General features: G+C 44.2%; 1 protein-coding gene across 4 annotated transcripts in view; it reads right to left on the bottom strand.

Moving 5' to 3' along the window:
• Positions 1-16071, bottom strand: part of LOC143982705 (EF-hand calcium-binding domain-containing protein 4B-like) — a 196243-nt gene that overhangs the window by 124218 nt on the left and 55954 nt on the right. For all 4 annotated transcript variants that reach the window (XM_077481649.1, XM_077481651.1, XM_077481650.1 and 1 more), the window contains exons 4-6: positions 6013-6184; positions 4698-4844; positions 817-907 (exon numbers count right to left, since the gene is read on the bottom strand). In XM_077481649.1, the coding sequence (XP_077337775.1) occupies positions 817-907; positions 4698-4844; positions 6013-6184 (410 nt within the window). The remainder of the gene's footprint in view (positions 1-816; positions 908-4697; positions 4845-6012; positions 6185-16071) is intronic.

The raw sequence follows: 16071 nt of genomic DNA on the forward strand, positions 1-16071 counted from the left end.
AAAAGTACTGGAATATTTCGTAAATGTACAGAATATAACTGGGTACTAACATTTATAGGTCAATTTATAGTTATAGGAAGGAATTTTTTCCCCTGCTGGAGTAAATTGGATCATGTTTTGCTGGGGTTTTTCACCTTCATCTGGATCAACTGTGGGTATGAGATTGTGTATATAGGATTGTAAAAAAAAAAAATGTTTTGTTTTGTTTTCCCGGTTTTATTGTTTGAACTAGATGTACTTTTTGTCTTTTTTACAACCAGACTAACTATGTAACTATATAAGTAGCCTTAACCACCTGCCGTCCGCCCACCACCAAATGATGGCAGGGCAGTGTGGCTCTCGTTCTGGGACAACATTATATGACAACGTACCAGAACGGCCGCCCTGGCACACCCATGTGTCCAATCACAGCCAGTCACATGCAGCAAACACGGAGATGCCGGTATACAGCATTCCTCGCCTCACACTGACAGAGTGTGTAGCGAGAAAGCCAATCAGCGTCATCTCCCCGCAGAGAAAATCTAGATATGTAATCAGGGCATGGATCATAAGTGCCCTGATTATAATAAAGCCTTTTTTTAGGAAAAAAATAAAAAACCCAGAAGTGATTAAATACCACCAAAAGGAAGCTCTATTTGTGTGAAGAAAAATATAAAAATTTCACATGGTTACAATGTAGCATAACCGGGCAATTGTCATTCAGTGTGACAAAAAAATGGCCTGGGCAGGAAGGGGGTGAAAGAGCCCTGTATTGAGGTAGTTAAGAATAAAGTCATTGAGGTGGTTGTCTCAGGCCTCAAGCTAAAATTTCTATACCTCGTGGGTTAATCTCTTTACTTCCTCTCGCATTTGCTGCTCCATTTCTTCATAAAGGCGCTGCACTTCTTCATTGTGTTCAACAATTCTCCTGGGTTAAGACACACACATACTTTTATGGAAATGTATTGAAAACATGTCCTGTACAGTATATAACATGCAAATAAATCTTAATATATTTATATTGTACCTTTACATACAAGAGGTATAAACTTTAAGGCCCCTTTCACACATGCGGATGGTATGTCCGTATTTCATCCATCCATTTGCGGATGAAATACGGACATACATTCATCCCTATGGGATAGCGGGTGTCTGCGGATGAGCATCCGCAGACACCCGATTTCGTCCGCCTCCGCAACAGTCCGATTCTGCTGACGGAGGAAAATCCTATTTTTCTATCCGTCTGCAGAGCGGATCGGACGAACACGGACACACGGTCCGTGCTCATCCGATCCCCATAGAGGAGAATGGAGAGCTGACAGGGCAGTCCCTGCACAGTGTGCGGAGACCACCCTGTCCGCAGCCAGCTCAGCGGGGACAACGGAGCGATCCCCGCTGAGCGAGCGGATCTTCACGGGGCGGATCATTACTGATCCGCCCAGTGTGAAAGAGGCCAAATAGCTACAAAATGTTTTTAGAACCCTATCAAAACTTTTTAATCCCTGTGTTCAGTTCTAATCATCTACATGCTTTTTAGGTGCATAGAAACAAAAGGTGGGAGTAGGATTTGGGAATGAGTGGTTGTGGTTTTGAAGTGTTTGGGTGTACTTTGACATTGCATTGTGATACTGTGAAAAAAGAAGCAACCAAACTACACTATCAAACTGTTTGTTCACTGGCCAATTTGTACAAAGTTGATGGCTTAAGCTTTATTTTAATTAAGTGTACAATTTCCTATAGCTTTTAGATCTCTTGTAGCTGCTACTTTCAGGGTCATCATAAGGCAGCATAGGTAACCGCCTTAGGGCACCAGGCTAGGGGGGAGTAAAATTCACCTGTGAAGTTTAAACTCCCCTGCTGGGACTCCGCTCCATCCTTTGCCTGCATTGCAGCCCTAGCAGTGGCAGCAAGAACAGAGGGGAGAGAGCCAGTGCAGCTGGCTGGAAGTGCCGGAAGTATGACATGATATAGGGATCTGGAGTAGGACGGGTGCGATGGAAGCCCTGCATGTCCAGGCTTGCCGCTATTTCCCCTCCCTCCTCTTCTCGGACTGTGGGGAACATATGTGCAGGGGGGTGTACAGTCTTGAACATATGTACAGGGTGGGGGGGGGGGTTGTGTGCAGTGGCGAGAAGATATGCAGGAGGGTGTTTAGCGGGGAATATATGTGCAGTGGGGTATAGAGCATTGCACTCATGATCAGTACCATGTACAGACAGGCAGTTACACAATGACAGGAAGAATCAATAAACGAACACAGCACTCAACAGTGCCATGGTAGTTCATTGAGAACTACAAGTCGACATCCACAAAGGCTGTTAGTACTTGTAGTGCTCCCCTTCACAGAACTTTTTTTTTCTTAAATCAGGACAGCGGGTCCCTGGTCTGCTGTCACAGCGGAGGATCAAAGGGTGTTACCCCAACCACTGACTTTTATTTAGAAGAAGGAAAATGCACTCTGACTAACCAATTCAGGCCTGTTATTCCCTGTACACACGATCTGACTTTCCGACAGAAAATGTGCGATCGGATCTTGTTGTCGGAAAATCCGATCTTGTGTGGGCTCCATATGACTTTTTCCGTCGGAATTTCCGACACACAAAGTTTGAGAGCAGAATTTAAAATTTTCCGACAACAAAATCCGATTGTTTAAATTCCGATCGTGTGTAGACAATTCCGACGGACAAAGTGCCATGCATGCTCAGAATAAATTATGAGATGAAAGCTATTGGCCACTGCTCTCTTTATAGTCCCGTCATAGGTGTTCTACGTCACCGCGTTCTGAACGATTGGATTTTCCAACAACTTTGTGTGACCGTGTGTATGCAAGAAAAGTCTGGGCCAAAATCCATCGGAAAAATGTCCGACCGCATGTATGGGGCATTAGAATGCATTTACACCTAAATGTAGCATATTTAAAGTGGTTGTTAAGCCACTATAATCTATTCACCTTACATAACAATATGTGTCCCAGTGTCTGATCTACATAAAGAGATGCAGATTTTTACTTTATATCAAAGCGTCTCCCGGCACTCATGTGACTCCTCGGCTCTCTCCTCTCCTGGGCTGACAACTATAGCTGGGGGGGGGGGGGGGCAAGAACTCATGCTGATGTCAGCTGGGGAGGAGAGAGAGCCAAGGAGCAATGTGAGCACCGGGAGACGCTCTGATATAAGGTAGAAATCTGCATCTTTTTATAACATGTTGTTATATAACAGAGGGGATGGGATGACTAGATTATAGTTTTTAAAGCAGAAGGAGAGGAGGGGAGAGGCGGGCAGTGTCTCGAGGTGACAGGCAGGGAGAGAGGGGAGAGAGGAGGACAGAGAAGGACAGAGCAGGGCTGCGGATGATGGAGCCACGTAAACTGACCACGGTGTCAGGGATCAGCAACCACAATAAAATGTAGTCAGTTTACAGGGGGAGGGCAGAACCAGGAAGGATCAGCCAGGTTTTTTAGGTTATACAGGGGTCCAAATAACACAGCACAAGCACTGTGCTGTTATGCATGTGTGGTAAAGAGTGATGGAGACTCTTTATCGAGATCATAGTTGCAGTGTGTCAGACTGACACACCGCACCACCGATTGCCACTGCGCGCATCGGCTTAATATCCTGAGGATGTCATATGACGTCCAGTCAGGATATTGAAACCACTTTGCCGCCATCATTCTGCTATATGGCGGGTGGCAAATGGATAAAGCATGATACGTTGGGTATCTATTTACTCCTCATAATATCATCTTTCCCATTATACAAAAAAATTGGACAAACCACTTTTTTTTTTCTTTTTAATTCATTAAAATCTATTTTTTCCAAAGAAATTGCATTTGAAAGACTGCTCCGCACATATGGTGTGACTAAATATTGCAACAACCGCCATTTTATTCTCTAGGTTCTCTGTTAAATATATATGTATGTGTATATATGTAAGCAACAAATGTTAGAAAAATGCCTGGTCTTCAAGTGGTTATAATGTTTTTTTAAACCTATACAAAAATGTTTTGCCTTTCATTTCTATTTTAAACTGATTGAGTTGTTTTACAAGGTGAAGGTTTACATACACTTTAAAGTGATTCTAAAGACTGAAGATTTTTTACTTTCATGCATTCTATGCATTGGTAAAATACCTTTTATTTGCAGCCCCCCCCCCTCCTGGCCCCCCTATCACTACCAGAGTTCTCTCCGATCCAGCGATGTTCATGATAGTCTTGGCTGAGACAGCAGCGGGAGCCCATTGGCCACCATTGCTGTCAATCACAGCCAGTGAGCCAATGAGGGAGCAGGGGGCAGGGGCTCTATGTGTCTTATGGACGCATAGAGCAGTGGCTCAGGAACGAGCATGCAGCTGTGCCTCCAGGGCATGCAGCTTTCCATGGGGGCACTGCTCAAGAGGGAGGAGCCAGGAGTGCCCACGAAAGAATAGGATCAGGGCTGCTGTGTGCAAAACCCCTGCACAGAGCAGATAAGTATAACGTGTTTGTTATTTTACAAAAAAAATAAAGAACGCTTTAGTATTACTTTAATGCTGATTACATAATCATATTTCCTGGAACAAATGATCTTATTCTATGTTAAACAAAATTACATGGAATAAAGTAGCTGCACTTATGGGAACACTCACCATTGATAGAAGCATTTTGGTGTGCTTTCCACATAAAGCACATATATTTTTAAAAAGTGTTGATATAAAAACATACTTTTTACTTAGAAACTTACTTTTTTAGCATAATCTCTAATGTCTCCTTTTCCTTTCGGGCCTCTTTGATTTGACTTGTCACCTTTGCCAGGAATTCTTCAAGATTCTCCAGTAAGCGAGGCTCCTCGCAACTCAACTTGTTCCACAATCTCCAGATTTCTGTCTCGCTTGAATAATCAAGAAGAAATATATTTTTGATTTTGCCTAATTGTGATAAAGATTCTTTTGCCCAAGTATATTACATTTAAAAAAAAAAAAACTATTACTGCACCAAGAATAGAGTAAACCAGCAATTTAGTTACAACTTATATAACTTATCTAAAGCCATTTTTTTTTACATTTTGAATGAACTGACTAGGTACTATTACCTAATAGTAATGAATAGGTAATACTCCCGAAAAGTTTTTTTTGCTGTCTCTGTCCCTTAAGGAAGGTGTTCCTTCACCTCCCTGAACTTCATGTCTTATATCAGTATCAGTATGGCTCTTTGTTCTCACTGACATCTGTAGCTGCAGACACTGTGAAACAATTCAATCTCAACGGTCACAGCATATACACTGAATCATTTCTTGACTTAGCAGCTCATGAACCCCCCTCCTATTCCCCCATTAGTGACACAGCAGCATTTTTATTTTTAATTTAAGCATAAGGAGCAGAATAAGCTGGGCTCTATGTTTTCCGCTACACTGTATTAAATTCATTCTAGTATTAATTGTTGCCACATTTTTTGTGTTGGGATAGAAGATATTGACACAAAGAGAGGATTAGTCAAAAGTGTGTGAAACAAGTTCCATCTCAACGGGTGGCCTTTGTCTTAGCAACCAATTAGAAAGTGAAAATTTAAAAGCTAATCTAGGGAACTGTAACAAATTAGACAAAGCTAAGAAAAAGCTTGACACTTCTTATTAATTCACTCCATATTTTTTCTTCTGGCCAGTGAAGTCTGACACTGTAATGTTTCCACCTGATGCAGATATTGACATAACCAAATTCTACCAGGCTTCTTAAAACTAAAATTACATTTTCCTGAGCCATACTGTAATTATTCAAGTAGGCAGCCAATGGGTGGTAATGTTTTCCCCTATTTAATTGACACTGATAATTTTTTTTTTCATCATCTATTTATCAATCTTTGTACTTAAGTTAGAATGTAAATGGCAAAATGCAGAAAAAAAAAAAAATCTCCCAATGATATATACTCTTTTGCAATTTTTGTGAGAATAAGAAATTATGAATAAATAAATGTATGACTATTTTTGCATACTGTATGTATTATCCAAAGAAGATATAAAAGAGGTGGTCAGATCTACAAATAACGGAAATAATGTTCCATACTCTTCGAAAATGTTCTTTGCCCCTAGTTGTTCCATGAAAGACTTAAATTGCTTCCTTTCTTCTGCATCTGCTTCATCCAGTGATGGGAAAGTAGAAAACTCAGTGATCCTCTTTGTAGATTTTCTTTTTCTTTTCTGATTCCATTGACTCGCGCCTAAATTTATGTAGTTTTCTGAAATAGGAAGACAAATTTCAAGCATATTGTAGTGCCATCAATGAATTATATGAAGATATCACAATAAATAAAACTACCAGCATCCATTTATGACCTCATAGATCCATGACTGGCGACACTTTCATATAAATTTCTCATAATAAAACTTGAAAACGGCTTGTGCGTCATAACTTCAAAAAGATTCAAATATGTAGATAGAGAGCAGATATTAAACAGGCACAGTGGTAAAGGAAGAAAAGCAATAAATTATTCTAGGAATAGAAATACTGATGTTTCAAATGGCTAGGAAAAAAAATCACAAAAAGCTAAGTAAGCGTCTTCTTTTTTGTATATTTGTACTTAATGTGGAACTCTAGCTTTTCTATGGGAACTCCTTCCACCTGAAGCCCCAATATCTTTTTAAAAACCCTGTATAAATACGCTAAATCCTGAAGCCTTCAGTCTGGTCATCTCTCATCTGGTCCTCTTACTCTTTTTCATCTGACAGTGTGTGGTCCTTAAATCTTGCAGCATTCTCTTGTGAGTCCAAAGCAGTTTGAAGATGTACCGCACAGGGGGGTGGGTCTTGATGCATTGGGCTCACAAGAAGTGGGTTGAATGATGCTGGGCATCATTCAACCCGGAAGAGGATCTACGCTGTCCTTCACAATCTCCTCACTCTGAGATCCAGTGTCAGTCCTATTCTGGATACAATTTATAGGATAAATATTGCATCAAGAGCTGCATTTTTTCCACCCCATTTTTATGTGTTCCCTGTGGATTTCCCCTAACATCCTGTCCTATTAAACTGTAGTAGTAATGACAGAACTTGTGAGGAAATTTACCCAGTTAGAGCACAGGCATACAAACTCCCCATGCTCTTTGATACAAGCAGCCAGATGTCAGAAAAAACAGGTGGCTGAGACATGGTTTAATAACCCCAACAGCCACCTGCCCCAATTCTAACATTACAGCCTGACAGGTATATACACATTCTGTGGTCATGATGCTTTGCTTCACAGCTATGGCATTTTAAACTTGGGCTGCAGAGTTTGACAGCCAGGACCACCAGACACACTTTCCCATTGAGATCAATGGGGTTGCACTACAACTGCAAGCCAAACGTTTGGCTCCCTGTTGCAGTGCAGTCCCACAATGTAAAAAAAGTCAAAAACAGAAGGCCTCCTGAATGTCTGTCAGCCACTGCTACACTGCCCTATGAAATATGGTCCACCACTAGGGATGAGCTTCGTGTTCGAGTCGAACGTAAGTTCGACTCGAACATTGGTCGTTCGGGCGTTCGCCGAATTCCGAACGTTTGGGACGTTCGTGTCAAAATTCAAGTGGCGCGCGCGGACCACAATGCACTGCGGTGGCACAGTGCATTGCTGTCTCATGATTGGCCAAGCATGCACTGTGACCCCGCATGCTTGGCCAATCGCAGCGCCAGCAGCGAGGAGAGCCATGATTGGCCACAGGCATCCTGCCTGTGGCCAATCATAGCTCAGGCTGTGTAGTGCACGCCCCACACTATATAAGGCCGCGTGTAGTGTGTTAGTTAGCATCTGAAGCAGTGGGTGTTCTGTGTACCTTCAACACAGTTACACACCAATCGTTTTTGGCTGATTTCCTATCTTGCTCTTGTGTAGTGGTTACTGTCTGTGCCCTGACCGCAGTATACACCACTATATTCACCTCACCTATATAGCTAGTGATCTAGCTTTAATAATAGAGCTTGCAGTCAGTAGTGTTAGGAGATAGTGCGTGCTGTCTGCGTGCTCTGTACCCAGTACATACCACTATATCCACCTACATAGCTGTTCTCTATTTGAGCCCAATTGCCATCTGCAGGAGTTATTGGAAGTTGTGTGTGCTTCCAGCACAGCACAGCACAGTATACATCTGTATATACCCCTTTAACTCTGCTGTTTTCTGGTTATTGTCTGCGTGCCCTGACCGCAGTATACACTGTGATATTCACCTCACCTATATAGCTAGTGGTCCATCTTTAATAATAGAGCTTGCAGTCAGTAGTGCCAGGAGATAGTGCGTGCTGTCTGCGTGCTCTGTACCCAGTACATACCGCTATAATCCACCTACATAGCTGTTCTCTATTTGGGCCCAATTGTCATCTGCAGGAGTTATTGGAAGTTGTGTGTGCTTCCAGCACAGCACAGTACAGTATACATCTGTATATACCCCTTTAACTCTGCTGTTTTCTGGTTATTGTCTGTGTGCCCTGACCGCAGTATACACCGTGATATTCACCTCACCTATATAGCTAGTGGTCCATCTTTAATAATAGCGCTTGCAGTCAGTAGTGTCAGGAGATAGTGCGTGCTGTCTGCGTGCTCTGTACCCAGTACATACCGCTATAATCCACCTACATAGCTGTTCTCTATTTGGGCCCAATTGTCATCTGCAGGAGTTATTGGAAGTTGTGTGTGCTTCCAGCACAGCACAGTACAGTATACATCTGTATATACCCCTTTAACTCTGCTGTTTTCTGGTTATTGTCTGCGTGCCCTGACCGCAGTATACACTGTGATATTCACCTCACCTATATAGCTAGTGGTCCATCTTTAATAATAGCGCTTGCAGTCAGTAGTGCCAGGAGATAGTGCGTGCTGTCTGCGTGCTCTGTACCCAGTACATACCGCTATAATCCACCTACATAGATGTTCTCTATTTGGGCCCAATTGTCATCTGCAGGAGTTATTGGAAGTTGTGTGTGCTTCCAGCACAGCACAGTATACATCTGTATATACCCCTTTAACTCTGCTGTTCTATAAAAAAGGCATCTGCAGGAGTTAGTGGGTGTTGTGTGCCTCCAGCACAATATAAACTACCCAACTACTGTTTTACCCAACTCCCTTCAGGCCATTACCATGTCTGGAAGGCCAGCAAGGAGAGGCAGACAGGCGCGAGCCGATAAAAGAGGGCAAGCAGGCTCTGTGTCTAGAGACAACAGTGCTGGTCGTGGACGCGGTGCATTGTCATCAGCACGTGGCCATGGGACATGCTTGTCCTTCTTTTCTGCAGCTGGACATGTTGAACCGCAACATGCCAACGACTTGGTAGAGTGGATGACCAAGCCCTCTTCATCCTCCTCATCCTCTCTCACCCAGTCTCAGGGTAGTAGCAAAGCAGCTGCCAACGCATCTTCTTCCCTCCTCTCAATGTCATCATCAGTGACTCCTTCCCTAGACCCACCACGTCCTCCTGAGGAGTCTCCTGAACTCTTTGAGCACAGTGTTGGGTACATGCTCCAGGAGGATGCCCAGTGTTTGGTGGGCTCTGATGATGACACTCAGCTAGAGGAAGGCAGTAGCGTGAGCGCAGAGAGAGAGGATGCTCAAGAAGCACAGCAATCTGGCAGTCATGTTCCACAAGCTGCAGCATACTGCCAGGTTTTCTACAGCGATGAAGAGGGAGGGGTTGATGAGGGCACTGACTCCACGTGGGTGCCTGGAAGGAGGGAGGAGGAGGAGGAGGAGGAGGCACATGTCCAACGAGGCAGGATGCCCTCCGGGTGCCAGCTTAGGGGCAGCACACCGACTGAATCACACCGCAGAGCTCCGCCTGCGCAGAGCGCTTCCTCTGCGCGTTATTCTAAAAGTTCTTTGGTGTGGGCCTTTTTTGAGATGAGTGCATCAGATCGCACCGCTGCTATTTGCAACATATGTCTCAAGCGTATCTCACGTGGCCAAAACATCAGCCGCTTGGGCACCACATGCTTGACCAGACATATGTTGACCTGCCATGCAGCTCGTTGGCAAGCGTACCTCAAAGACCCACACCAAAGAACAAAGCGGACCTCTCCTTGCTCCTCATCAGCTGGCATCTCCAACCCCACTAGACCTTCAGTCCTCTCTGAAACCTGCTCTGAGAGGAATGAAGGTGTAGAATTAGGTGTGTCACAGCCAAGTGCTTCCGGGAACTCTGCTAGTGGTACATCCACATCCGATTATAGCAGGCAAATGTCCCTGCCCCAGCTGCTGGACCGGCGGAAGAAATTTACTCCCAGCCATCCACATGCCCAGCGGTTGAATGCTAGCTTGGCTAAATTGCTAGCACTTCAACTGCTGCCTTTTCAGTTGGTAGACTCGGCCCCCTTCCGTGAGTTTGTACAATGTGCGGTTCCTCAGTGGCAGGTCCCCAAACGCCACTTTTTCTCACGGAAGGCGATTCCGGCTCTCTACCGGCATGTGGAAGGCAATGTCCTTGCCTCGCTGGACAGGGCGGTCAGCGGTAAGGTGCATATTACCGCTGACTCATGGTCCAGCAGGCATGGACAGGGACATTACCTGTCTTTCACGGCCCATTGGGTCACTCTTCTGGCTGCTGGGAAGGATGCAGGACAAGGTGCAGTAGTGTTGGAGGTTGTTCCGCCACCACGCCTCCAAAATGCTACTATTGGTTGTGACACACCTCTCTCCTCCACCCCCTCCTCTTCTTCTTCCTCCATGGCCTCTTCCAGTGCTCTGTCCTCAGAACCAGCGGTGCTCCGTAGGCGTTCCAGGGGCTACGCAAGTACGCAGGCAAAACGATGCCATGCCGTGCTTGCGCTGGTTTGTTTGGGGGACAGGAGCCACACTGGGGAGGATGTTTTGTCAGCTCTGCAGGGGCAGGCCGAGAGGTGGTTGACGCCACGCCAGCTTAAGCCAGGAATGGTGGTTTGCGACAATGGCACCAACCTCCTCTCCGCCCTCCGACAGGGACAACTGACCCATGTGCCCTGTGTAGCTCACGTCCTTAACCTGGTGGTGCAGCGGTTCTTGGGCAGGTACCCCGGCTTACATGATGTCCTAAAGCAGGCCAGGAAAGTCTGTGTGCATTTCCGCCGATCATTTAATGCCTGTGCTCGGCTGGCTGAGCTCCAAAAGGAGTTGAACCTGCCCAAGAACCGCCTTATATGTGACATGCCCACCAGATGGAACTCAACATTGGCCATGCTGCAGCGGCTGCACACGCAGCAGAGGGCCATCAATGAGAACCTGTGCGACTACGGCACCAGGACAGGGTCAGGGGAGCTTGGTTTTTTCTCACCACGCCAGTGGGGCATGATCAGGGATGCATGCACTGTCCTGTCACCGTTTGAGGAGGCCACAAGGATGGTGAGCAGTGACAGTGCATGCATCAGTGACACTGTACCTCTTGTCCACCTCTTGGAGCATACGCTGCGTGGAATAATGGACAGGGCACTTGAGGCAGAACAGAGGCAGGAAGAGGAGGACTTCCTTGCCTCTCAAGGCCCCCTTTATCCAGACAGTGTTCCTGCTGTGCCACCCATCACACAGGAAGAGGGTGAGGAGGAGGAAGAGGAGGAGGAGGATGATTGTGTCAGCATGGAGGTGGAGGCTGGCACTCAGCATCAGCATCAGCAGCAGCAGTCTTATAGGGATGATTTACAGTCCCAAGAAACACGTGGACTTGTACGTGGCTGGGAGGAGGTAGCTGCGGATCATGTTGTCCTTAGTGACCCAGAGGACTTCGGACCGAATGCCTCAGCTAACCTACGCTGCATGGCCTCCCTGATCCTGCAAAGCCTGCGGAAGGATCCTCGTATTCTTCGGCCACTCTCCTTGATCCACGGTACAAGGGTAAGGTTGCCGACCTTATCTTGCCATCGCAGAGGGAGCAGAGGATGAGACATCTCCGGGAGGCCTTGCAGAAAGCTCTGTGCAACGCGTTCCCAGAGACTGGGAGGTCACAAACTCCTGGTCCTGGACAACGTGTTGCTGAGGCATCAGTCAGAAGGAGCGGTGGAGAAGGTGGCCGTCTGACTGATGCTTTCAGACAATTTTTTAGTCCGCAGCCCCAAGGTATGATTGGTTCCAGCACCCATCGCCAGCGTCTAATTTACATGGTGCAGGAATACCTAGGGGCAAGGTCAGACTTGGACACCTTTCCCACCGAAAATCCTCTAGCTTACTGGGTCTTGAGGATGGATCACTGGCCAGAGCTCGCACAGTATGCAATTGAGCTACTGGCCTGGCCTGTCCTGCATCCAGCGTTCTTTCGGAACGCACCTTCAGTGCTGCTGGTGGCTTTGTTACCGATCACAGGGTGCGCCTGTCCACCGAATCAGTTGATCGACTGACCTTCATCAAGATGAATCAGTCTTGGATCACCCACAGCTACCAAGCACCTGAAGCTGATGTAACCGAATAATTTTTTTTGAAATACCACATCCCTTCAAGACTGCCTATGCTGATGCTGAGTGACTGTCCTGTTATGTTGATTGTCTATCCTCTTCCTCCTCCGCTGATATGTTGGAAGAACATTTTTGGTTCTGGGTGATGCCAGCAGCCCAATTTTTCTGCCCCTGTTTAACAGGGGCGTTTAATTACAATTTTTGATGCAATGCTTTGCAGCAGGGCTAATTCCTGCAATAAAACTAGAGTATATGGCAGAGGTTGGAGTGTGGTGGCACCAGCACCAGTGCCTAAGGCCCAATTTTTCTGCCCCTGATTAACAGGGGCGTTTAAGTACAATTTTTGATGCAATGCTTTGCAGCAGGGCTAATTCCTGCAATAAAACTAGAGTATATGGCAGAGGTTGCAGTGTGATGGCACCAGTGCCTAAGGCCCAATTTTTCTGCCCCTGTTTAACAGGGACATGTAATTACAATTCTTGATATAATATTTCACAGGAGGGCCCCTTCCTGTGCCCACCCAGAGTAACGGTGAGGACTTATAGTGTTGTGGCACCAGCACCACAACCACCAAAGGTCAATTTTTATACCACTGTTCAACAATGGCATGTAATTACAATTCTTGATATAATCGTTCACAGCAGGGCGCTCCAGCGCCCACCAAGAGTCACTTTGAGGGCTTACAATGTTGTGGCAAAACCAACACCTTGTTCCGCCATTTCTGCAGAGCATATAGGGCAGGCCCCTACTTTCAAACATCCAACTTACAAACATCAGACAGCAGCAAGTGAGATGAAAAAAGATGGACGACAAAACAAATTATACAGGGGTGATAACCCTTCCCTATGTTTTCCAAAAAGCTTAAAAATAGTTTTTTTGACTGGAGCTACACTTTAAAAATGTACCAGTTGAAAATGACAAACAGATTCAACTTAACACAACAAACCTACACAGTCCCTGTCTTGTTTGCACCGCCTGTACACTGCTGTTCTGAGTATATAGGGCCTGGGGGCCACACGCATTTCCTTTTTTTAATATGGGTACGGGGTTCCCCTTAATATGCGTACAAGACCCAAATAGGCTGGTAATGGGCAGGGAGGGCTACCCATGCCATTTTTCTGAATGATTTTCAACCATATTGCAGGAACCAGATATAACATTAAAACCGCAAGCAGTTTTAAATGGTGTTATTTCCGTTTAATGTCATTTTGTGCAGGGACTTTTCTAAACACGGGAAACACGTGGCACTTCACAGGCATACTACAGACACCCCCCAGGCACCATATTTAAAGGAATATTTCACTTTTTTTTTTCACTTTAATCGTCATTAAAATCAGTGCTCCCGCCAAAACGGCCATTTTTAAAACTTTTTTTTGCATTGACCCATGTCCCCTGAGGCAGGAGTCAGGTCCCCAAACCCTTTTTAGGACAGTATCTTGCATATTAGCCGTTAAAATTAGCACTTTCCATTTCGAACGTTCGAGTCCCATAGACTTCAATGGGGTTCTAACGTTCGTTTCGAACGCGGGGTCCGTTTGAAAGTTCTGGTGCGAACCGAACCGGGGGGTGTTCGGCTCATCCCTATCCACCACCACGGATCACTTTACATACCGCCTGCCTGAAAGAATCCTAATGCTTCTAAGGAGGTCATAGATGCAGGAACTGGCCGAGATTTGAACTATTTACTTGTAAGTAAAATTTACTAAATTGATTGACTGATCAACTTGGGTACAAGCAGCCTGATGGTTTTTATATGCAATTATCGCTAACGGCTGATACAGGTGCTAGAAATAATCACTGTCTTCTCCCAGCGAAGATGGCTACCCTCGCCAGGAAAATACAATGGCTTGGCGGGAGGGATTCCCTTGTCAACACTGTAATATTAGAGGTGAGTAAATCTATGGTTTTAAGAAAGAAACTTGCTCCATGAATGGCCTGCAAACAAAGGAGTGTTTGGCCAAAGAGTCATTGTTAATTTATATGCATTTGAATCATTAAAAATCTTCCATAAGCATATTTACTCTTCCATTTTCATGAACAGAGTTTTTTTTAGAAGCTTAGTGGTTAGAGATCTTGCATTGCATGGACAGGATTTGCGCTTCAACTTCCACCATGTACATGTTCAGCATGGAGGTTGTATATTCTCCCTTTCTTTGTGTGGTTTCCTCCAGGATTCTTTGGTTTCCTCCCAGGAGTCAGGAACAATTAAGTACTGTCCATGATATTTATTTTTTTATTTGCACTAGCATCCAAATTGTTAGGACAAGCTTTTGGGGTATACTTCCTTCTTCAAGGACCAAGCAGTACAGCTTGGACCTTGAAGAAGGGGGCACACCCTGAAAGTTTGTCCTGAAAATTTGGATGTTAATGCAAATAAAAAATGTACCATGGACAGTACTAGATTCTTGTTGCAATTACATTAATACGGCTCTCCCAGGAGTCAAAAACCTATTTGAGTATAGCCACATACAAAAAAATAGGCTCTTTGACACTGAAGAAAAAAGTTGAATTTGCATGGCCATAACAGAAGCCATCATGTAATCACAATAGAAGTATCATCACCCTTCCTTATTACGAGGACCTAGTATGGCAAATATCAATCTGTTCACATCTAAGAACCTGTAATAAAGTTTGTCAAATTATGGCAATGTAGACAGTTAACCTGAGGTACATTTAATTTTCCTTAACAAATCTGGAACTTCATTTTTAACTCCTTAACAGTTTGCTGATAGCCGCTCTTCTCCTCCGATGCGTTTCTCCGAAGCACAAAACATTTTATGTGTCTAAATATTAATTTTCTGGCATTAACAAAACAACAAAGTTGAGAAGAATTCTTAAAATCACTTTGCTCATTTCCCTTGTTATTATGCATCACTTAACATCTAAGCTATTACACACGATAGGGACAATAGGAAAAGACTGTAATCCTGTAGATGAAAGCATCCTTTGTGCTTTCACTTTTAAGACCGTGATTGATGTCCATGGAACAAACTCTGCTTTAAATCCTACAGTCATGAGAAAATATTTTTCAAAAAAATCTTCTCTGATGAATGCAGTTTATAGGGATGCATTGTGGTGTCATATACCGCGTAGTAAAATTCCCATTAAAATTAACACTTGTACTATTATCAAGGAAAAAGCTTGATTAACATTTTATACAGCCCTGAGAATTAATTTAAACATTGTTTTTTAGATTGTAGACCACTCTCATTGGACACGTTTTCTTTAAATATTGATTGCAACACCACCAGGGTCTCACTCTTCTAAAGAGAACCACATGACATGCATGTTGACCTTTAATTTTAAAAGGCCTCAGTTATAGGGTGAGTGGTGATCTTGCGCTTCTGGGTGGTGAAATCATTTCACGTACATGGTAAGATTTTATGTAAAGATTGGCCACAGCTTTTCACTTTGGACTTTGTATTTTCTGGGACTTTTTTTTGGACTATTATTATATGATTGCACATACAAATTATAAATTGAATTGTTCAACTTGTTTTATCTTAAACTTTTGATGTATTCACACGTAGGTTTATATTAGTAAATTAAGTTTCTTTTTTGATTACAATTCACTTTTTCATTGGTTTTGTGAATGCGGCACTTGTTACACTTATATTTTAAAGAAAGTCAGGCACTTTGTGTACTGCAGCTCGCCCTTAAGCCCCCCACACACATTTGTGAGCGTAAGCCTCTTGTGCTCACAAATTAAATATAAATAATTATAAATCCCTATACACAATATCAGATT

The sequence above is a fragment of the Lithobates pipiens genome, unplaced genomic scaffold (genome assembly GCF_037356315.1).
Source record: "Lithobates pipiens isolate NorthernLeopardFrog02 unplaced genomic scaffold, aLitPip1_a1.2 Scaffold_16, whole genome shotgun sequence".
NCBI lineage: Eukaryota > Metazoa > Chordata > Amphibia > Anura > Ranidae > Lithobates > Lithobates pipiens.